This window comes from Hippocampus zosterae, chromosome 9 (assembly GCF_025434085.1).
Source record: "Hippocampus zosterae strain Florida chromosome 9, ASM2543408v3, whole genome shotgun sequence".
NCBI classification, from domain to species: Eukaryota; Metazoa; Chordata; class Actinopteri; order Syngnathiformes; family Syngnathidae; genus Hippocampus; species Hippocampus zosterae.
Genome location: NC_067459.1, coordinates 24,729,506 through 24,753,194, shown reverse-complemented (window position 1 = coordinate 24,753,194; position 23,689 = coordinate 24,729,506). Strand labels below are relative to the sequence as shown.

Here is a 23,689-nt window from a genome sequence, read left to right as displayed (position 1 = left end):
CGCCCACTCGGCGTACAAGTGGGCACCTGCGAGCCCACCCTCGGGTCCAGTGGACGGGAGTGGCTTGTGGGACAGTGTACCTTGGCCGCTCTGAGCCCGCCCCTAGCCCGGGCAGACTCGCGGCACGCTCGAACACACTCGGTGGAGCGGAGCGGAGCTTTCGGGATCGCCCCCCCCCCCACCCCCCACGCCTCCCCCCCCGCTCTCCCTCCTCTGTGCAGTATGCATGTTGGCCTGGAAACTTGCGGAGCTTTCACGTCCCGACGGCGGCGGCGGCCGCGGCGTAACTCGGTGGCCGGAGGTCGAGGAGAACACACCGCGCTGGATGCGGCGGGGGCGGAGGGGGGAGCGCGGACGGAAACGCGGGAGTGAGCGGGGGACATCGATGATTAGTAGTAGTACAGTACTTGTTTTTTGGCGTCATCGTTTGCGGGCGTTCTTAGGACTCGCGTTACAGGAGGAGCTCCCATCTGCCGCCCTCCCCTGAACGCGGACAATCATGCGGGCGCTCTTTTGGGGCTTGGGCTTGCTGCTGTTCCCCCATTTAGGAGCTGCGGACGCGTCCGCCGAGACGCCGCTGTCGAGTCCAAGACCAGGCAAGTCTTTCTCGCCGCTCGGCCTACTCGATTATGTCAACGGACGGAATGAATGAAAGCGTTTCGGCGGCGCTTTGCGCGTGGCCGTTTCGCCTGCGATGAATTTGTTCTTCTTCTTCTTCTTCTTCTTTTTTTTGGCGGGGGGCGGGGGGGGGGACATTCCACAACGTCGCGTCTCCATGTGCAGCGAAAGAGCAGATCGGCGCCTACGAGATCGCCACGCCGGTGCGAGTGGACGGCGCCGGCGACAAGTTCCCGAGCGGCGCGCACTTCAAGAGGAAACGGCGAAGTTTGGACGACAAGAGCGACAACGCGACGCGGCACTGGGCCACCCCGAACATCCATTACAGGATTTCTGCCTTCGGACAGAACTATCACCTCAACCTCACGCCGGACTCGGGATTTATCGCCCCGCTCTATACCGTGACGATCCTCGGAGGAGATGACGCGACGGGCCGGGACGAGGCACCGCCGCACGAGGGCGACGAGGAGGAGGACACCGACTTGAGGCATTGCTTCTATAAAGGACAAGTCAATGCCAAATCGGAGCACGCCGCGGTCATCAGTTTGTGCTCCGGACTGGTGAGGCTTGGTCGAACCCCCCCACCCCACCCCCATTTTGTTTTCTTTTCGCACTTCTTGACACTTTGAGCCACGTCTTAAAGTCTGTCTGCTCTAACTTTCAGAAGCCATTCGCGCGACTCTAATCTCTCCGTCTCGAAAAGATTTCCCGGGCTGATGTAAGAGCCCGACGAGTGCCGAGCCGGGTAAACGGTCACGTTTTGAACGTCCCATGCCAAGCGGCGCCGGTCTGCGGCGCGGTTTCCCGTCCCCGGTGGTCGCTGACGTGTTTCGCGTGCGACGCCGCGGCGCGTATATGCGCCGCTGTGACGTCACCGGCGCTCAGCACCCGTTCTCCCCAGACTTTCAGACAAGTGCGCTTGAATTCACGCGCGGGGAACGAGACGAGTTCACCGATCGGCCAATTGTGTCTCGTATGCCCCCGAAAGAATTTCAAGCATTTGGTGGGATCGGGTCGCTACCTTTCCTCGCAGTTTTGTTATTCATTGGCAAAATCTTCGGCGGCACATGATTTGAACGTGGAACGCCGCGAGTGGCCCAAACTATGGATTGTACCACACCGAGTTCACTCGAGGTATGGACGCAAAGAACCTCTTGGGAAGGATCTCAGGCCAATTGTCTGCCGTCTCATTGAAGAGCATTTCATCGGTCTGCCTGTCGCTATTTGGCGCTGGGATGGAGAGATGGATGGGGGACTAATAATGCGGTGCACATGAATCGGATTGAAACAAAACAAACAAACGTTTCATTTCCCAACACTATTCAACATTCGGACATGATTTCAAATCGTCGTGTCGTCAAACAAGCATTTTGATAGCCAGTCTACTTTTATGGAGGTCGACGGAAATCTGAGAGTACGTATTGATGAAGAGGTCGAAACTCCGAAAACTTGGATCTATCTTGAACTTTGGCCACAATCTTTGATATTCAATGAAATACCGCCCGCGGCTCTACGAAGATGTTGTGAGTGTAAACATTTGCAAATCCGCTCGCGACGTCGTACGTCTGGACGGCGGCGATTGACCGACTTGTTTTCTTTTTCCTCAGTTTGGTACCTTCGGCTCTCCGGAAGGGGAGTATTTTGTCGAGCCCCTTCACAGCTATCAAGGAGAACATTATGAAGAGGAACGCACAAAACCTCACATCGTGTACAGGAAGGGGGCGCCCCGCAAAGAGAAATTTGGCCCGAGCTCACCTTGCGACACTTCAGGTAAAACAAACGACATCGCTCCGACTTTGTGTGCAAGGTACCCGCTCTGACACATGGACATGCGTGTGTGTGTGTGTGTTGCGACACTTCAGGTAAAGCAAACGACATCGCTCCGACTTTGTGTGCAAGGTACCCGCTCTGACACATGGACATGCGTGTGTGTGTGTGTTGCGACACTTCAGGTAAAGCAAACGACATCGCTCCGACTTTGTGTGCAAGGTACCCGCTCTGACACATGGACATGCGTGTGTGTGTTTGTGTGTGTGTGTGTTTGGTCACGTCAGACCTCAAAGTGAAATCCCACATTGGTCAGCAGTTGCAACATTACCAAAGTGATCACCACCTCTTGCACCAGGAAATGATTCGAAAAGACGATTGCCTTTTTCAGGCGATCGGAGCGCCATTCTAACATGTGTCCGGCCGGGCCGGTGTTTCCCAACTTTGAGCATCGGAAAAAAAAATCACGACAAAACATTCACAAAAAAATGGGATCAACGGGTTCATGATGTGGGTGGCATCCATCAATTGATGCAACGTTGTTCTTCAGCGTAAAGAAAGCATTTTTGCTCCAAATATAATTAAGGAGTTAACTAATTAATTAATTCACAATTAATTTTTTATGTATTTATAAAATAGTACATATGTATATATACTTTTATATATATATGTGTATGTGTATGTATGTGTAGCCGATACATGGCAGTGCGCAAGCTTTCCTGGGCTGGCGCAGGAAGCCTCATTTGGAAGTTCTCCCTCGTATCGTCCGATCTCAGTTTACTTTTGTGCACTTCCTGTTGTCTCTATGGCTTCCTCTCACTTGATGATAAGGAAGCCTGCTTGACCCCTGACCGCGAACGCGCAGTGTCCATTTCGTGAAAGACAAAAAGCCGCGCCAACTTGAAAGTGCCAAGTAATGGAAACCGAGGAATGAGAGAAACGACCCGGACTCCTCTCGCGTACCTTAAGACGAAAGCGCAGAAGCCCTCGGGCTGGCGCATTCGATGGCGATGAGGAGGATGGCACGTGAGCCCCCACTTCCATCCTGGAGTGGCCCGTTTGAGTGTGTCCAGAATGCCGGCGGACAAGCTAGGACAGCTCTCGTGCCGCGTTAGCAACCCAAGACGTGACGTTCGCGATTGCAATTAGTGTTGAGCATTTCACGCCGTCGAGCCGTCCCCGTTCAGTTCCGAAGGGGGCGGAGAAATCTGCAGTTCCTTTTCAAAAGCACTTCCCCGTGATCGCCCCGCCGGCGTCTCCCCTTATATTCACACCTTTCTCCTCCCTTTCTAGGACACAAACACAGGCACGAGAGGCACAAAGCGAGGAAAAAGCCAGCCGCCGGGATGGCCTCGGAAGCCGCCGCGGACTCGCCCGCTGGCCGCCTGCCCGGCGACGCCTTGCGTCGATCGGAGAGCGTCCTCGGCGCGGGCGCGAGACCCGCAAACGAAAGCGGCGGAGATGACGCCGGAGCTCACAAGCGCTCCAAGCGCTTCCTGTCCTTCCCGCGCTTTGTGGAAGTCATGTTGGTGGCCGACAGCAAAATGGTGGAACATCACGGCGGCAACCTGCAGCACTACCTGCTCACCCTCACGGCCATCGTAAGTCGAAAGGACGCTTGCGTGATCGCTCAACTTTCTTTTGAAACGGTGCCGTCGCTGAATGCGGCTTCTTTCGTCATCTTTCTTAGCTCAAGAGACGCTTTCTGTGTCTTTTTCTTGGCAGGTGTCGTCCATCTACAAGGACCCCAGCATCGGCAACCTCATCAACATCGCCATTGTGAAGTTAGTCATCATCAACAACGAGCTGGTAAAAATAACATCGACACGGAGTCGTCGGACGGACGGAGCATTTTCCGCACGTAACTGGCCTCGGTGTTTTTTTCCTCTAGGAGGGTCCCCTTGTTTCATTTAACGCGCAGACCACTTTGAAGAACTTTTGCATTTGGCAGCACGCTCAAAACGTCCTGGATGACAACCACCCCTCGCACCACGACACCGCCATCCTTATCACACGGTTGGCAGCAAACTTAGCACCGCGGCCATCGCTGTCACTTTCGTTTAAGGGTGTGGCCTCATTTCTGTTTTCTTTGTCTCTACGTGTGCCGCAGGCAAGACATCTGTAGAGCAAGGGACAAGTGTGACACTTTAGGTGAGTCGCCACGGTATTTTAAAAAATCGATTTCATATCAACTACACACTCACGAAGGGATCAACGGGGACAAAACATCATCCGGGGAATGTGCGCCGATGGAGGTCGGGTGTCGGATTGTAGCCTGCGTGCAACAAAACTGTATCTTTGACCAAAGGGGTGGGCTACTGGTAATTGACCGCAAATATATCGGACGGAATTTCCGACAGCCACCGTGGCCTCAGTTGAAGTTATGTGCGCATGACAAACGGGACTTTTTGCATTTTGCAAAGAGTATTTCTGGAGCACTTTCAAACAGCCATCGCTGCATACAAAGTGCTGTACATGGAGCGATTGAACATACACAATAAACCGTAAGACGAATCGGTAATAAAGGCGGTAGAAAGCACCAAGCAGTAAAATCAAGAACAAATTCGAAGTCATGCTGATCTACCTGTATGTTGATTTCATACAGAGCAGATACAAGCGAGAACAGCAGAGGCCCCAGAATTGAGCCCTGTGGAACACCACATGACAGGGGAGCAGTGCGTGACTCAGAGCCCTTTTTTTTCAGACTCGGTCCTAGAAAAGGCGATAGAAAGCACCAAGCAGTAAAATCAAGAACAAATCTAAGTCATGATGAGTCGAATGGCAGAGTGGCCTTAATGAGAAGGCGTCTTTCTTGCTCAGTGGGACGTAGATCTGGCAGTCATCTGCATAGCAGTGGAAGGGAATACCATGTTCCCTTAAGATGGAACCCAACGGGAGCAGATACAAGCGAGAACATCAGAGGCCCCAGAATTGAGCCCTGTGGAACACCACATGACAGGGGAGCAGTGCGTGACTCGGAGCACTTTTTTTTTTCAGACTCGGTCCTAGAAAAGGCGGTAGAAAGCACCAAGCAGCAAAATCAAGAACAAATCTAAGTCGTGCTGAGTCGAATGGCAATGTGGTGTCTTTCTTGCTCAGTGGGACATAGATCTGGCCGTCATCTGCATAGCAGTGGAAGGGAATACCATGTTCCCTTAAGATGGAACCCAATGGGAGCAGATACAAGCGAGAACATCAGAGGCCCCAGAATTGAGCCCTGTGGAACACCACATGACAGGGGAGCAGTGCGTGACTCGGAGCACTTTTTTTTTTTCAGACTCGGTCCTAGAAAAGGCGGTAGAAAGCACCAAGCAGTAAAATCAAGAACAAATCTAAGTCATGCTGAGTCGAATGGCAATGTGGCGTCTTTCTTGCTCAGTGGGACGTAGATCTGGCAGTCATCTGCATGGCAGTGGAAGGGAATACCATGTTTCCTTAAGATGGAACACAATGAGAGCAGATACAGCGAGAACAGCAGAGGCCCCAGAATTGAGCCCTGTGGAACACCACATGACAGGGGAGCAGTGCGTGACTCAGAGCACTTTTTTTTTCAGACTCGGTCCTAGAAAAGGCGGTAGAAAGCACCAAGCAGCAAAATCAAGAACAAATCGAAGTCATGCTGATCTACCTGTATGTTGATTTCATACTAGGGGGTGCTTTTAGTTCACAAAAGGAGAGGCACGAAATGTTAGGCAAAGGTGCCGTGTTTGTCGACGTCAAAGTCGGTATTGATCAAAAGTTTCTAAAAACGGGCAAGCGGGCAGGCAGGCGTATCCTTCGAGGGCTGGAGTGTGCGGGTCGACCTCATGAAGTGACCGTCCCGTCATCCCGCGATCCCCCCCTTTCCCTTTCAGGACTGGCAGAGTTGGGCACCGTGTGCGATCCGTACCGCAGCTGCAGCATCAGCGAGGACAACGGCCTGAGCACGGCGTTCACCATCGCCCACGAGCTGGGCCACGTGTAAGCGACGCTCGACCCTTAAAACACTTTCTACCAAGTCACGTGTCAACGGATCCCATTTTGGCCCCCTCCCCCCCCCGTCTCAACCGGAGTCAGCCGGAGCGCGAGCCCGTTAGCCTACTACACCGGAGACTGTTACCGACCTCATCATCTTGGAACAAATGCTCTTTCCGAGCGCTCACAAACGCCGGCATTGTCGAATTCCATTTTGATCCGCATCAAGCGCTGACAATGTGCCCCGGCGACAGCTTAGCAGTGTTACATGGTACCTGTCAGGTGGGCCCTTGAGTAGCTCATGGGGGGGGGGGTGGTGTGGGGTGGGGATTTACAGTATATCTTGATATGCTCCCCGGACAAGCGCTTGGACATGTTGGGATTTTTTTCCTGAGCGGCAGCTCTGCGATACGCATCGGCGCACAGTTGGCGCCTAGCGTCCGCTCACACGTTTAGCCTCTGCTTACCCGGCCTCCCTCAAAATCCGCCTTCTGGCTTCGCAAAATGCTCACGTGCGCTTTAGATTCGCGCGGACAGAGTCTTTGACGCAGCGTATTGTTTTTTTTTTTACAACCGGGTACCTCGTGAAAACACAGTGCGATTCCACACCGCTAGTCATTGTCTGGTTCCAAGTGCCGATTTCTGTCTTGCGGTCTCTCGCTTCCAGGTTCAACATGCCTCATGACGACAGCAATAAATGTAAGGAGGATGGCGTCAAGATCCAGCAGCACGTGATGGCTCCCACGCTCAACTACAACACAAATCCTTGGATGTGGTCCAAGTGTAGCAGGAAGTACATCACCGAGTTCCTCGAGTAAGATTCCGACGGCTTGTGTTTTTCCTCTCATTCGGAGGAAAAACCGCTAAACCAAGGGGGGCGGCCCAAAACCGAATGTGCCGTCTTTGGCGCGGTGTGGCTTTTCGTTTCGCGGCAAAGTCAACTACGAGTTGACTGGCGGCTAACCCGTCGCTCATCCAGGTCTGCTGATCGGCTCCACTTTGGGGGCTCCAAACCACCGAGGTCAAAGGTCAAAGGTGGCGGCCTGAATCCGACGCGGTGCATTTAACACAAAGACGCCGATGGATTGATCGCCTTGAGATCTGGCGGGAGTAGGCGGTGGATTTGCGCCGTTTGCCCGCCGACACGCTTGACCGTCGCGACCCAATTTCCTTCTTCAAACAAATACAAAAAAGAAGCGGGAGCTCTTCAGGAAAAGTCAACAGATTCGTTCGTGTCTGGCGAGTGTCCAAAAAGCTCGCAGCCAACTCCCAAGCTCATGAAATGCGTCTCCCTCGAACGACTTCCACTGGCGCAATCTCGTCAGAGGTGCGTGAACAGGCGCACGTGAAAATGTGCTGAATGTTATTTCGCCGAGTGGTTGCTAGCGTGCGCTAACTCAAACCGTAGCTGGATCCAGATGCTTTGATTTTGTGCAGCCGCATGACGGCATAAAATGGAGTCAATCCAAGCGACATTTTTGGGGTGGGGGCGGGTGTGTGGGGGGGCTGTTTCTGTTTTCCCTTCTCCTCTGAGTCATTTTTTTTTTGTTTGTGTTCATAGCACCGGCTACGGCGAGTGCTTGCTGGACGAGCCCGTCTCGAGGCCGTACAGTCTCTCGCAGCAGCTGCCCGGACGGATTTACAACGTCAATAAACAGTGCGAATTGATATTTGGAGCGGGAACACAGGTGTGTCCTTATATGGTAAGTGGAGGCCCAAACCGCCACGTTGTCCGCACGGCTCTGCTCCATTTGAAGCCCAACGTCGTCATTTGTTGGAGAGCATCAGAGCGTTGTAACAGGCAACCCGTTTTGCCCGCAAAAACCGCGCACGCCATCCGGGTAGACGGTTGCAACCATAAGGCTAGATGGAAATCGCACCTTTTCACTAATGACTTGAAAATCCCCGTTCCCTCTAAATCGGAATCCTGCCGCGCTCATGAAGTGGCGAAAGACGAACGCCCGATTGTGTCTTTGCGCTCAGACCCAATGTCGAAGGCTGTGGTGCACCAGCCCAGAAGGCGCCCAGAGGGGCTGCAGGACGCAGCACATGCCGTGGGCGGACGGAACCGATTGCTCCCCGGGAAAGGTAAACGCCATCCGCCAACAACTCCAAAGAAACATCCGCGATCGGAGCCACTTCGGGGACCCCCCACCCCCACCCCCCTTTTGGCCTCCTATTCCGAGAAAGCCATTCGTGTGTCACTTTGATGCTTCTTCTTCCTCACGCAGCACTGCAAGCACGGGCTGTGCATCGCCAAAGAGCACGACGCCGCGCCCGTGGAGGGCGCCTGGGGAGTCTGGAGTCCTTTCGCCAGCTGTTCTCGCACGTGCGGCGGCGGCATCAAGATTGCGGAGCGCGAATGCAACCGGCCCGTGTGAGCGCTTCTCTTCATAGTCACGCGTGCCCGCCGGATCTCATCTTTAGCTTAGTGGAGATGCCAAAAGGCGATCCTTTCATTCATTCATCTTCCGTACCGCTTGATCCTCACAAGGGTCGCGGGGGGCGCTGGAGCCCATCCCAGCCGTCTCCGGGCAGTAGGCGGGGGACACCCTGAATCGGTTGCCAGCCAATCGCAGGGCACACATAGACGAACAACCATGCACACTCACACTCACAACTAGGGACAATTTCGAGTGTTCAATCAGCCTGCCATGCATATTTTTGGAATGTGGGAGGAAACCGGAGCACCCGGAGAAAACCCACGCAGGCCCGGGGAGAACATGCAAAGTCCACACAGGGAGGCCGGAGCTGGAATCGAACCCGGTACCTCTGCACTGTGAAGCCCACGTGCTAACCACTGGACTACCGGGCCGCCGCCAAAAGGCGACGATCGAGCCAATTTTCAGAGGCGGTCTCTGGGGAAAGTGGCTTGACTCGGGGGGTGTTCGAGAGACACTATTGGGTTTGTACTTGATGTGCCCCCCCACCAGGCCAAGGAACGGAGGCGCGTATTGCGTGGGTCGGCGGATGAAGTTCCGTTCCTGTAACTCGGAGCCGTGCTCCGAGCAGAAGAGGGACTTCAGGGAGGAGCAGTGCGCCCTTTTCGACGGCAGGCATTTCAACATCAACGGCCTACCTCCGAATGTTCGCTGGGTGCCCAAATACAGCGGCGGTGAGTCTTTGCGCAATCCTCCCGCAACCCCCCCCCCCCCCCCCCCCCGTCTTCATTTCGAAAGAACCACCTAAGACCAATCTGTCTCGCCTTGTGTTCCCGCCCGCAGTTCTGATGAAGGACAGATGTAAGCTGTTCTGCAGGGTTGCGGGCAGCACGGCCTACTATCAGCTCAGGGACCGGGTCACCGACGGCACGCCGTGCGGACCCGACACCAACGACATCTGCGTCCAAGGCTTGTGCAGGGTGCGCCGCTCGCTCGACGCTTTGCGCTTCGCAACATGGTACAGCGAGCTGAGGAAGCTCGAGACTCGCACGCGTTACTTTGGGTTACGCCGCCCTCGACCGGGGGGGGGGGGGCGACGCTGGTTTTGGCGAGTGCCGGTGGCCGGAGCGAGCCCGCGCATCCTCGTAGTCATGAAAAAAAAGTCACTTCCGCGTGGTTCAACGTAGCATCTCCATTGGGCTGCTATGGGGTAAAGGTCGCCTGGACCCGGGGACTTATGTCAAAGGTCACACGCTCGATGCCCGTTCGATGAATCCGAACTTGCTCGGCTCAAATCCCAGAGACGAGACGTTCATGGGCCACTAAGTCAAACCTCTTTGGCCCTTGTGATTGACTGGCGAGCAGTCCACGGAGTAACCCGTCTCTCATCCGGAGTCGCCGGGGCTGCATGTGGGGAAAAAACAAAAAAATGGATGGCTATTTTCTAACGCACACATTTGTCCTTGTCTCTTGGCTCGATCGCATCGCCGAACAGCAAGCTGGCTGCGACCACGTCTTAAACTCCAAAGCCAGGAGAGACAAGTGCGGCGTGTGCGGCGGTGACAACTCTTCTTGTAAGACCGTGGCAAACACTTTCAACGTTGTACGCTACGGTAAGCGGTCGCGGGTCTGCGGGCCTCCGTTTGCGCGCGCCTTTGCTAGCATCATATCGACGCCTTTCCATTCACGCGCAGGCTACAATGAAGTGGTTCGGATACCCAGCGGCGCCACAAACGTCGATGTTCGTCAACACAGCTACTCAGGGAAACCAGAGGATGACAACTACCTCGGTAAGAAAGACCCCCGTTGCTCACAAAGGTTGCTCACCTCACGGCGGAGGTGGATGTATTGTTGCGGTTGCACTTCGCGCAAGTGTACAGTAGCTCTCGCGACTTGGCATTAGACCGGACCGGTGTTGGAATCAAATCATTCATTCATTCATTCATCTTCCGAACCGCTTGATCCTCACTAGGGTCGCGGGGGGTGCTGGAGCCTATCCCAGCTGTCTCCGGGCAGTAGGCGGGGGACACCCTGAATCGGTTGCCAGCCAATCGCAAAGCACACAGAGACAAACAACCAACCACGCTCACACTCACACCTAGGGACAATTTAGAGTGCTCAATCAGCCTGCCACGCATGTTTTTGGAATGTGGGAGGAAACCGGAGTACCCGGAGAAAACCCACGCAGACACGGGGAGGACATGCAAACTCCACACAGGGAGGCCGGAGCTGGAATCGAACCCGGCACCTCCGCACTGTGAAGCCGACGTGCTAACCACTGGACTACCGGGCCGCCCTGGAATCAAATCCTGTTCCAAAAAAGCAAGAACCGCCGTTCTACGCGACGGCGGACTACAGCCGCGGGAATCCGGTTCTTCCGTGAGATAGCGTTAGATCAAGTGCAATGGACTGGCAACGTTGTTGCTAGCGGTCAGTGTGCGGCGTATGCGTGCGTCGATTTGAAGAGCGCGCACCCCCGCAAAGTCTCCAAACAGTCCGACTTTGGCGTCTTAACTTTGACAGGACGGTATTGGTCCCGCGGTTGTATGCTAGCATAGCTCACGGGACGACGCGCGGCGCGTGACCACTCTTCCCGTGTGCCCGCAGCCATATCAAACAGCCGCGGAGAGTTCCTGCTGAATGGAGAGTTTGTCGTCAGCATGTTCAAAAGAGAAATCAAAGTGGGAAGCGCCGTCATCGAGTACAGCGGCTCCGATCACGTCATCGAGAGGATTAACTGCACCGAGCGCCTTGAAGAGGAGATCGTCGTCCAGGTAAAGTCCATTCCTTTCTACCCAGATACGTACCCGCTCTCTTATTTTCAACTGGAAATCCGCTGAATTGAAACCCGCCGCGAGGGTTGAGCTCCGAATGGAAGTCGTCAATGCGGCATTAAGTCTGTTTTGTCTTGACGCTAGGTGCTGTCCGTAGGGAACCTTTACAACCCGGATGTCAGGTACTCCTTCAACATCCCCATCGAGGACCGGCCCCAGCAGTTTTTCTGGGATGCCTACGGTCCGTGGCAGGACTGCAGCCGCCTGTGCCAAGGTGGGCGCTCGCAGACGACTTTGCGGTAGCTTACGCGGGTTTTTTTGCCTAGGCGGCTCGTTTTCGCTGGAAGTTCAGGTGGCCGTTGACATGAAGTCACATGCGACCCTGACTCATCCGATGAGTTGGTAACAGAAAGTGGTCTGCGGTCAGTGTAAAACTGAGCTCGTCGTCATTTTGCTGCCGCGCAAACGGGGCCGGTTCAGCGTGTTTGTGAATTTGGTCGATGCGCTCCGCCTGGCTGGGTCTTCCCGCCAATCCTGCCGCCGCATCTGCAAATCTCGGTGACCAAAAGTAGACGTTTTCCACTGACAAAAAAAAAAAAAACGGGGGTCGCTCTGATGCGCACGATGCAACACAGTCCCCAACGTCCCATGACACATGCACGGCTGACTACATGATCAGCAAGGGGACAAGCCTGCAGTTTACCTGCCAATGTCACGCACGCACCCCCCCCGTGAGTGGGATGCGCGGTGTCCATCCAGCTGACCGACTGCCACCATCTTCCCAGGAGAGAGGAAGAGAAAGGTTCTCTGTAGCAGAGAGTCCGACCGGGTGGTGGTGTCGGACCAGAGGTGTCATGCCCTACCGAGACCTGCGCTGATCCCCGAGGCCTGCAACACAGACTGTGAACTGAGGTGGGTGTGATCGGTTTCCCCCATTTTCGGTCGTCCGCGTCACGATTGACCCGTTGATCGCGAGAGGTGCTAACTCTAGTCGTCCGTGCGAATGAAGGTGGCATGCGGCTCGCAAGAGTGAATGCACAGCTCAGTGCGGTGTTGGATTTCGCACCCTGGACATATTCTGTTCCAAAATGAGCCGCACGGACGGAAAGATCCAAAAGGTTGATGATCGCTATTGCAGCGGGCAGCGCAAACCCGAGGACAAGGAAGTTTGTCACGGAGATTGTAATCCCGGAGGCTGGGAGTACTCGTCCTGGTCAGAGGTGAAACCGAGAAGGTTGTTGGAAGTCCGGTTGAATCCGAACTTTGGTTTCACGCCATACGTTTCCTCTGTGTCCATCTGTCTGTGGCGCAGTGCTCAAAGAGTTGCGGCGGGGGCACCCGGCGAAGAGGAGCGGTGTGTCGAAAGGCGGCCGAGGCCGAGGGCGATGACGGCAAGTGCAGTCATCGGGACAAGCTGGCCGTCCAACCCTGCAATGAATTCCTCTGTCCTCAATGGAAGACCGGAGACTGGTCGGAGGTTGGTTCGATAGTCAAGTCAACAGTATTTCTCCAGCACTTTCAAACAGCCATCGCTGCATACAAAGTGCTGTACATGGAGCAATTTAACATGCACAATAAACAGTAAGACAAATCAGTAATAAAGGCGGTAGAAAGCACCAAACAGTAAAATCAAGAACAATTAATGGGAAGGCGTCTTTCTTGCTCCGTGGGACATAGATCTGGCAGTCATCTGCATAGCAGTGCAAGGGAATACCATGTTTCCTTAAGATGGAACTCAATGGGAGCAGATACAGCGAGAACATCAGAGGCCCCAGAATTGAGCCCTGTGGAACACCACATGACAGGAGAGCAGTACGTGACTCAGAGTAGCCAGGGCTGACACAAAAGGTTCTGTCAGCTATGTAGGACCTAAACCACTCAAGAGCACTGCCGCCAATGCCCACGAAGTACTGCAAACGAGTCGGCAGAATACTGTGAGCCACTGTATCATAGTACATAGTTAGCGACACTCAATGAATTGACGCTATTTGTACATGAACGTATTATTTGTCCAGAGGAAAAAGCGCACTTGCTTTCAATGTCAACACTGTCAACGGGATGCGCGCCTCGAATCTAATCATCAAGGGGATCTCGCTTGCAGTGCCTGGTAACCTGCGGCAAAGGCTACAAGCACCGACCCACTTGGTGTCAGTTTGGTGAGGAGCGTCTAGATGACCGCTTCTGCGGGTCGACCAAGCCCGAGTCGGTGCAGACGTGTCAGCAGCAGGAGTGCGCCGCCTGGCAGGTCGGACCTTGGGGGCAGGTAAGGCCCGCTGAAGATTCTCCTTTTCCAAAACGCGTTCCTCCACTCTCATGCTTTTTTTCCCCCCCTCCGTCTTTTGAACCCAGTGCACGACCTCGTGTGGGCTCGGGTACCAGATGCGAGCTGTCAAGTGTGTGGTGGGATCTTATGGCGCCGTCATGGAAGACACCGAATGCAATGCCGCCACCCGGCCCACTGACACCCAGGTAAGGGCGGCGAAGTCTTTCGGCCTCCTTTGCGTCACCTTTGTCAACCATGCGATTCTCACCGTCCGGCCGCCGGCTATAGCTCAGGACGCAAGGTTAGAGAGCTTTGTCTTTTTGCCACTCCGTCGGGACGGCGTGAGGGAAGGCTGACCGTTTCCCCCGCCGCGGCCGCTTTGGATTGCGGCGGTGAGAGTGGAATGCCAAGCCTGCGAGATTTGACTAAGGCTCTCATTCGGAAAGACTGGGGTCAGAGGTCACGGCGGGGCACGGGAGGGGAAAAAGGGAAAAGGGCGGAAGGTTAGGGGGATGAGGGGGCGGACAAAGGGTGGAGCTTTGAAGCACGCCGGCGTGGGCATTGGCCCCCCGCATACCACTCCACTCTGACCTGTTATGACAGGGATCAGGACTTTATGCCGAGTGGCTTACCGCCACAATCCATAGTTTGAACTGATCGGGAGATGCGGCTCACGTTGTTTTGCTAAGCGAGCGAGGCCTGATGGGAAAACATGGGCGCTCTCAAGCAGCGGCATACCGACCGCCGTCGCGAGCGGATCGCATCGGGCCGGATCGCATCGGCCCGCTTGACCGGCAGCGCGCGTCTTGGCTTGTTGTCCCGCAGGACTGCGAACTGGCCCAGTGTCCGGCCGGCCAGATTGTCCCCCCGGGGACCAAAGTCCCGTCCCATCAAGGCCACAAAACCCAATGGCGCTTTGGTTCATGGACCCAGGTTGGTGATCGCGAGCATTCCGCCTGTCCTTGTATCCCCCCCCCACCCCCCCTCACCCGTTCTCTCCTCTTTCCAACAGTGCAGCGCGAGCTGTGGCAAAGGGACCCGCATGCGTTACGTCAGTTGCCGCGACAATCACGGCGGCGTGGCGGATGAGTCGGCGTGCGCCGGCCTCCCCAAACCTCCTGCCGGAGAGGCCTGCTCCGTCGTCACGTGCGGACAGTGGAAAGTGTTGGAGTGGACCGCGGTAAGAAAAGAACCCCACGATATTCCCGCCGTCCGCGGAAGCCCCGGTTCAGGACCGTGTGGCCGCACGGCCGCCGGGAATCAAATTTGCAAATTGCGATTCCTGCTGCCGTGCCGTTGTTAGTGTTCGGTCAGCTGCGGTCAGGGGAAAACGACTCGCCGAGTGCTCTGCGTCAACTTCGCCGACCAAGAAGTCAACGTCGGCGAGTGCGACCCGGACGAGCGGCCGAGCGCCGAGCAGGACTGCGCCGCCTCGCCGTGCCCGTCCCACTCCGGCGATTCCAGACCGCTTCCATCCTCGCCGATCGGCGGCGTCCGCAACGTCATTCCTCAAAGCCGATCCCAGCAATGGCGGACGGGGCCCTGGGGCGCGGTGAGCCAAACCTTTACAAGAATGCCGAGGCGGTCCGGAAAAGCCTTGCCGAGGGCAGGCCACACGCTTACTAAGGGGGCGGTTGGGGGTGCGGGGGGGTTGCTGGCTTGACAAAAGGATTTGAGCGCACGTGCCGACTGTTTGTCCAAAAAGTCTTTGGCCGTCTGAGACTTTATCTGACCCGGAAGTCAAAAATGGGCTGTCGTCGTCAATTGCGTCGGTTCGAGAGCCGCCACCCAAAGAACCCAATGAATGGCGAGCTCCCGGTCGCTTTGAAATAGCACATCGGGATTGCCCGGAGGAGAGCTTGGATATGCGACCATTTCTGTAACGTGCCATTTCTTGGACATCTTTTTCTTCTCGTCATTTCCACGCAAATTTGGCTGCAATGCGCTAGGCATCATCCGCTTCATATTTGACTTGATTGATTGGATAGCGACGTGTCCGTGGATTTCTGAACTCATTCAATTCTAGGACCGAGTCTGAAAAAAAAATGTGCTCTGAGTCACGCACTGCTCCCCTGTCATGTGGTGTTCCACAGGGCTCAATTCTGGGGCCTCTGCTGTTCTCGCTTGTATCTGCTCCCATTGGGTTCCATCTTAAGGAAACATGGTATTCCCTTCCACTGCTATGCAGATGACTGCCAGATCTATGTCCCACTGAGCAAGAAAGACGCCACATTGCCATTGGACTCAGCACGACTTAGATTTGTTCTTGATTTTGCTGCTTGGTGCTTTCTACCGACTTTTCTAGGACCGAGTCTGAAAAAAAAAGTGCTCTGAGTCACGCACTGCTCCCCTGTCATGTGGTGTTCCACAGGGCTCAATTGTGGGGCCTCTGCTGTTCTCGCTTGTATCTGCTCCCGTTGGGTTCCATCTTAAGGAAACATGGTATTCCCTTCCACTGCTATGCAGATGACGGCCAGATCTATGTCCCACTGAGCAAGAAAGACGCCTTCTCATTAATTGTTCTTGATTTTACTGTTTGGTGCTTTCTACCGCCTTTATTACCGATTCGTCTTACTGTTTATTGTGCATGTTCAATCGCTCCATGTACAGCACTTTGTATGCAGCGATGGCTGTTTGAAAGTGCTCCACAAATACTCTTTGACTTGACTTGACTTGAAAGAGTTAAAGATCCGACAAAATGTAAAAGTCTCGTCGGACGTTCTCCTGTGGCAACGAGAGAAAGAAAACCGGCCTCACTTTGAAAACACGCGATGACAGTCGAGACCTGAGCATGTCTTACTACTCTGTCAGCCTGCTTACTTCAGGACCTTCTAGTAGATTCTTGACCTCAAAGTGGCCTTTGAGGTCTTGCTGAAATTTTGGGTGACTTTGGACTCACGATTGGTTCTCGTATCGCTTTTTTTGACCTCCGAAAGCAAACATTGCGCGGCTCTTCCGGCACGGTGACGTCTTTGCCTGGATGTGGCGCAAAATGTGTGAGAAACCGGGTGACCCGTCTCTCTCTCTGTCTCTCTCTCTCTGTCTGTCTTTGACACGGCAGTGCTCCAGCACGTGCGCCGGAGGCTTCCAGCGGCGAGTGGTGGTGTGCCAGGACGAGAACGGCTACCCGGCCAACAGCTGCGAGGATCGCAGGCGGCCCGGCGAGCAGCGATCCTGCGAGTCGGGCCCGTGCCCGCAGTGGATCCACGGCAGCTGGGGAGAGGTAAGGCAGACAGATGCGGCTTTGCTGGCGTTAAAGGGGGGGGGGGCCCGGTGGGAAAACCAAACTTTGGCCACGCTGATGTTTGGATAATTACTTGGGACTGTTTGCGAAGGTTGCATGAGAAAAAAGGACATCCGAAAATACCTGAAGCTCAACGCGGCATTCTTTGTCATTCCCACGGGGCGGCGTGCCGCTTTGGCTTTGGCTTTGTTTTTTTTTCAAACGGGCTTTTTTTTTTTTTTTTTTGACGCGCCGTCTCCCGGCTCCGCCCACAGTGCACCAAACCGTGCGGAGGCGGCATCAAGACCAGACTGGTGCTATGTCAACGTCCCGACGGCGAGCGTTTCAACGACCTGAGCTGCGAGATCCACGACAAGCCGCCCGACCGGGAGCGCTGCAACACTCGGCCGTGCCCGGCCGGCCCCCGCTGGAGCGCCGACCCGTGGGGGTCGCTACGCTCGTGATCATTACGACACCGGCGCAACACCCTGCTTGTTTTTTTTTGGTTTTCGTTGGGTTTTTTTTGTTTGTTTTCAAACCGGCCGTGACACTCTGTCGCTCGGGCGCCGTTTCCTCGAGACGTTTGGAAAAATCCATTTGTGTCCTATCGCGCAGTTTGCCGGAGACGGTCGATCGCCAAGCTGTGGCCAGACCAGAAAAGAAGGTTCTTCTTTTCTCTCGTGACTGTCAACCAGGAGTCGGGCTGAAATCCAAATATTCTTTGCGATACATAATTTATTGATAATTTTTTTTTTTTGGTCATTTGTACGTAGCGCAATGTCGAATAGCCATTTCTTTTCGTCTTTGCTCGGCGATTGTTGTTCATGTTCATGTGCAAATACCCAGCCAGAAGGACTTTTTGCTTCAGCGTGGCTTAGCGCAAATGGCGAAACTGAAGGATGGAGTTTGTCCGAACGCCCGCATGCTTCGGTGTAGAACCAAAATTGGCGAACGCGGACGCTCGATTTGACGCCGGCGGACTAGACTTTCCTCCTTGCGAGGGCAGCGGCGCCCCCAAACCAAATGGCGTCCGCTTTCTGCGCTCCGTGTGCCACGGGCGGCTATTCGGCGCCGCCGCGATCCGTGCTTCCGCCACCAAAAGGGGGGGGGACGCTTCTTTGTCAAACTCCACGCTGCGCTCCAAAAGGTGCTCCGAGTGTCTCCGTGCCACTTTGTGCTTTTTTGTCCCAACAATACCTCACCTGGAAACCAGCACAAACTCATCTTGCCGTTTTAAAGTCCGATCGCTAACCTGAAATGGTGCTCCGAGTGTCCGAAACAGACATTTGCAACGTTTTTTTTTTTTGTTTTTTGGGGGACATGGGGGGGGTGCTAGTGATCACTTTTTTGTCACGTGAATGTGATGAATCGAGTGTCATGCAAAGTGTGTCACTCATCATGTTGACGTGTCTTTGAATGTCACTCAAACGAGGGCCAATCAGAAGGCGCCCTTTTCTCGTTTCGTACGCCGAGCTCGTAACTCTTGAGCCAAGCCAGCGTGCCTACCTCAGTCTCCTCCGCTGCCGCCTCACCTTTGTCTCCTTTTGCCCGGCAGGGGGGGCTTTGTTTGGCAGCCTCACCAGTGCAGCTGATGCCCCCCCCCCCCCTCCCGACGCATAATTGGCGTTTGGCGCCAATTATGGCCGCTTTTGCCTGCGTTCCCGTTCGCATCCTTGCCGGCGATGATTCCCGCGTGCTCGGCCGCCAACGAGCCATTCGCCGCGGGTCCAACGCCCGGCGCCGCCCAAATACGTCTGCCTGCCGGATCCGATCGACTTTTGACTCTTGCGCCGCAGATACGAGCGCCCGCTTTGTCTCTCCGCCACAAACGGCGGGATGAGTCTTTTTTTGTTGTTGCCGAGAAGCGTTTCCTGTATATTTAAGTCATGACATGTATTTATTGTCACGTCATTAAAACGCTGTGTAAATACGGACTTTTTTAAAAATAAATTTGTTCCATTTCTGTTCACTCCCCCCCCAACCCCCACCCCGAGTTTGACAATTAAAGTGAAGTCGAGGGTCACGTTTGAGGCTTCTTGTTCTTGTCCATTCACGCGGACGCAAGTGGCAGGTCAGAAGTCACATGACGTGCGAGCGGAGGTTCGCTCCGTTTTCCCGTCTGGCTCCGGACAGAAGCTTTGCCGGCTCTCCCCCTCGCCGTCGACTGAATGGCGTGAATATTTTTCCTGAATGAATACGCACAACCCGCTGAGCAATGTCACTGTTATTTTAGGCGCCCGGTCGGGGCCTCCGACGACCCCCGCGAGCCGTCCCGTCCGTATTTGGCCGTCTGCCGCCGCGGCGCCGTTCAAAGCTCTTCCCGTCAAGGTAAATATTTACTGTGCTGCGAACGCCCATTTTCTGGATGCCTGGCAATGTGGGCTGTCCTTTTCTGCTCTCCGTCAGGCCCCCCCCCACCCCCCCTCCACTCCCATGCGGCTTGATGACGGTGTTCAAATGCGGGGGCCGGTGGGAACGACGAGAACGAAGCGGCCCGTCGGCGAGACAATGCCGTGCCGTATTGGCAGGGTCAGGGGTCACGTTTCATCTCGAGGGGTGGCGATGGGGGGGGGGGGGGGGGGGGGGCATGCGAGATTTGTACTTTTCGTGTCGCAAAAGAGTTGGTCCTTAAGGAGTGAGAGCGAACAACCTTCCCTATGAGATCGATGGATCAACGCATGGTGCGGGTGAACCTTGCCCTTCCGTTACCGAATGAAGTCCGATGGGGTCGAAAGGTCACGTGCCGGCGTCCCTGCCCCGGCGCGCGACGTGGCCGCGCGAGACGGCGGCAGTTCCCACTGAGCCGCGTACCCGTTCAACTCGGAGCCTGTCGCTTCCCATCCATCCCCCCCCCCGATCCTCCTCTCCCACGGCCCCCGGGATGAGCCGAGCCCCGTCCGGCCCCTTTCCGCACCCGACTTCTCAGCCCTCCCTCTGCACGCCGCGCGCAGGCGCAGGCGCACCAGTGCCCGCCTGTCACAACAAATTAGGCTTTGGGTGACTCGGTCGACATGGAAGTGAACGAAAGTTCCGCCGGGGTGATCCGTCCTAAAATCACGCAGGGATCCCCGATGCTGACGATAGACCCCGCCCCCCCCCCCCGCCCCCTCCCACCAACTCTCTTTTCTCCATTTTTCTCACAGCGCTCTGTCGCGTCGTAAGCGCTGCACTTCTTTGACCAACTCAGGCCTCCGCCTTGAAGATGGCAACTGGCAGCTCATGGGCCCGAAAATTTTGCGGGGTGGGGGCTCAAGTGGGGATCAAACTAGCAAATTAGCACTGTAAAGGACCTCACACGACGGTTTCTTTTCTCTCCTCGGAAGAGAAAAGCCTCGGTTCCGCCAGCTCGGGTCCGACTTCAAATTCGAGAAGACGGATGCGCTTCTTTGCCACCTCCACGTCTCTCTTTTTCAAGCGCTCGCGTGCGCGCTTCGTCTTTTTTGCCAATTTCCCCCGCTGGCCGGGAGGATTTCGAGCACAGGAACACATCTGTACCTCAGACGTCAGAAAGGATGTGCGTCTTTGCGCTGCAGCCGCAGGGCAGGAATGAGGCCGGGAGGAAATGATATACCCCCCCGGCCAGATAAGACATGCAAGTTGCATTTGCTTCCATAGTGCGGGTTACATACGAGTGCAATGTACGATTGGAATTGTCTCGTCTCGGCTGCTCGCGGCGGACTTCTCTGGGCGCACAGTTTGCTTTGTTGGCTCGGAGAGGAAAGGGACGAGGAGATGCGGAGTCGACGCCGCGGGCTTGTCTGCCTGGTGAAAAGGAGGAGAGGGTTGCCTTCGCTTTGTTGGCGATGGGGGATTTTTCTCCCGCCCAAAGGTTTTGCCGCGCTTTTGGAAAGGTGTCGATTCGGTCGCCTCGTTGGCAAAGTTGACTGTGGGCGGTCGAATGCGCCATACATGGTCATTTTTTTTCCGGCTAAAAACGCCTTACTATACATGGTCGTTTTTTTCGGCTAAATATTTTGTCCAAAAATGCCTTACTATACATGGTCGTTTTTTGGGGCTAAAAACGCCTTACTATACATGGTCGTTTTTTTCGTCTAAAAACGCCTTATTATACATGGTCTGTTTTTTTTTGTCTAAAAACGCCTTACTATACATGGTCGTTTTTTTCGGCTAAAAACGCCTTACTATACATGGTCATTTTTTTGGGCTAAAAATGCCTTACTATACATGGTCGTTTTTTGGGGGCTAAAAACGCCTTACTTTACATGGTCGTTTTTTTCGGCTAAAAATGCCTTACTATACATGGTCGTTTTTTTCGTCTAAAAACGCCTTATTATACATCGTCTGTTTTTTTTTGTCTAAAAACGCCTTACTATACATGGTCGTTTTTTTCGGCTAAAAACGCCTTACTATACATGGTCGTTTTTTTCGGCTAAAAATTTTGTCCAAAAATGCCTTACTATACATGGGCGTTTTTTTGGGGCTAAAAACGCCTTACTTTACATGGTCGTTTTTTTTCGGCTAAAAATGCCTTACTATACATGGACGTTTTTTTCGTCTAAAAACGCCTTATTATACATGGTCTGTTTTTTTTTGTCTAAAAACGCCTTACTATACATGGTCGTTTTTTTCGGCTAAAAACGCCTTACTATACATGGTCATTTTTTTGGGCTAAAAATGCCTTACTATACATGGTCGTTTTTTTGGGGCCAAAAAAACGCCTTACTTTACATGGTCGGTTTTTTTCGGCTAAAAATGCCTTACTATACATGGTCGGTTTTTTCGTCTAAAAACGCCTTATTATACATGGTCTGTTTTTTTTTGTCTAAAAACGCCTTACTATACATGGTCGTTTTTTTCGGCTAAAAACGCCTTACTATACATGGTCGTTTTTTTCGGCTAAAAATTTTGTCCAAAAATGCCTTACTATACATGGGCGTTTTTTTGGGGCTAAAAACGCCTTACTTTACATGGTCGTTTTTTTTCGGCTAAAAATGCCTTACTATACATGGACGTTTTTTTCGTCTAAAAACGCCTTATTATACATGGTCTGTTTTTTTTTGTCTAAAAACGCCTTACTATACATGGTCGTTTTTTTCGGCTAAAAACGCCTTACTATACATGGTCGTTTTTTTCGGCTAAAAACGCCTTACTATACATGGTCATTTTTTTGGGCTAAAAATGCCTTACTATACATGGTCGGTTTTTTTTCGTCTAAAAACGCCTTACTATACGTGGTCGTTTTTTTTCGGCTAAAACGCCTTACTATACATGGTCATTTTTTTCGGCTAAAAATGCCTTACTATACATGGTCGGTTTTTTTTCGTCTAAAAACGCCTTACTATACGTGGTCGGTTTTTTTCGGCTAAAACGCCTTACTATACATGGTCATTTTTTTGGGCTAAAAATGCCTTACTATACATGGTCATTTTTTTCGGCTAAAAATGCCTTACTATACATGGTCGGTTTTTTTTCGTCTAAAAACGCCTTACTATACATGGTCGTTTTTTTTTCGTCTAAAAACGCCTTACTATACGTGGTCGGTTTTTTTCGGCTAAAACGCCTTACTATACATGGTCATTTTTTTGGGCTAAAAATGCCTTACTATACATGGTCATTTTTTTCGGCTAAAAATGCCTTACTATACATGGTCGGTTTTTTTTCGTCTAAAAACGCCTTACTATACATGGTCGGTTTTTTTTCGTCTAAAAACGCCTTACTATACGTGGTCGGTTTTTTTCGGCTAAAACGCCTTACTATACATGGTCATTTTTTTGGGCTAAAAATGCCTTACTATACATGGTCATTTTTTTCGGCTAAAAATGCCTTACTATACATGGTCGGTTTTTTTTCGTCTAAAAACGCCTTACTATACGTGGTCGGTTTTTTTCGGCTAAAACGCCTTACTATACATGGTCATTTTTTTGGGCTAAAAATGCCTTACTATACATGGTCATTTTTTTCGGCTAAAAATGCCTTACTATACATGGTCGTTTTTTTCGGCTAAAAATGCCTTACTATACATGGTCGGTTTTTTTTCGTCTAAAAACGCCTTACTATACGTGGTCGGTTTTTTTCGGCTAAAACGCCTTACTATACATGGTCATTTTTTTGGGCTAAAAATGCCTTACTATACATGGTCATTTTTTTCGGCTAAAAATGCCTTACTATACATGGTCGGTTTTTTTTCGTCTAAAAACGCCTTACTATACATGGTCGGTTTTTTTTCGTCTAAAAACGCCTTACTATACGTGGTCGGTTTTTTTCGGCTAAAACGGCTTACTATACATGGTCATTTTTTTGGGCTAAAAATGCCTTACTATACATGGTCATTTTTTTCGGCTAAAAATGCCTTACTATACATGGTCGTTTTTTTTTCGTCTAAAAACGCCTTACTATACGTGGTCGGTTTTTTTCGGCTAAAACGCCTTACTATACATGGTCATTTTTTTGGGCTAAAAATGCCTTACTATACATGGTCATTTTTTTCGGCTAAAAATGCCTTACTATACATGGTCGTTTTTTTCGGCTAAAAATGCCTTACTATACATGGTCGGTTTTTTTCGTCTAAAAACGCCTTACTATACGTGGTCGTTTTTTTTCGGCTAAAACGCCTTACTATACATGGTCATTTTTTTGGGCTAAAAATGCCTTACTATACATGGTCATTTTTTTCGGCTAAAAATGCCTTACTATACATGGTCGGTTTTTTTTCGTCTAAAAACGCCTTACTATACATGGTCGGTTTTTT

At 52.9% G+C, this 23,689-nt stretch overlaps 3 protein-coding genes across 4 annotated transcripts in view; 2 read left to right on the top strand and 1 right to left on the bottom strand.

Moving 5' to 3' along the window:
• Positions 1 to 8,422, top strand: part of LOC127607517 (cytochrome b-c1 complex subunit 1, mitochondrial-like) — a 117,017-nt gene extending 108,595 nt beyond the window's left edge. Inside the window, exon 14 of the mRNA XM_052075906.1 lies at positions 8,413 to 8,422. The gene's annotated coding sequence lies outside the window, so the exon portion shown is untranslated. The remainder of the gene's footprint in view (positions 1 to 8,412) is intronic.
• Positions 1 to 23,689, bottom strand: part of LOC127607535 (cytochrome c oxidase subunit 6C-1) — a 116,822-nt gene that overhangs the window by 66,065 nt on the left and 27,068 nt on the right. Inside the window, exon 4 of one of the 2 annotated variants that reach the window (XM_052075931.1) lies at positions 2,741 to 2,750. The exons of the other annotated variant lie outside the window; for it this stretch is intronic. The gene's annotated coding sequence lies outside the window, so the exon portion shown is untranslated. Of the gene's footprint in view, positions 1 to 2,740; positions 2,751 to 23,689 lie in introns of those variants that run through there. 2 annotated transcript variants of the gene reach the window in all.
• adamts9 (ADAM metallopeptidase with thrombospondin type 1 motif, 9) lies at positions 340 to 18,910 on the top strand. The gene is made up of 28 exons (XM_052075935.1): positions 340 to 596; positions 784 to 1,178; positions 2,226 to 2,388; positions 3,679 to 3,986; positions 4,111 to 4,194; positions 4,277 to 4,401; positions 4,496 to 4,536; positions 6,240 to 6,345; positions 7,007 to 7,153; positions 7,901 to 8,042; positions 8,323 to 8,427; positions 8,571 to 8,716; positions 9,273 to 9,454; positions 9,564 to 9,700; positions 10,216 to 10,333; positions 10,415 to 10,510; positions 11,328 to 11,494; positions 11,639 to 11,768; positions 12,280 to 12,406; positions 12,504 to 12,714; positions 12,807 to 12,971; positions 13,596 to 13,757; positions 13,844 to 13,963; positions 14,583 to 14,690; positions 14,770 to 14,937; positions 15,061 to 15,309; positions 16,819 to 16,980; positions 17,256 to 18,910. Exons 1-28 carry the CDS (start codon positions 500 to 502, stop codon positions 17,442 to 17,444), a joined length of 4,350 nt encoding a protein of 1,449 aa, XP_051931895.1. The 5' UTR covers positions 340 to 499; the 3' UTR covers positions 17,445 to 18,910.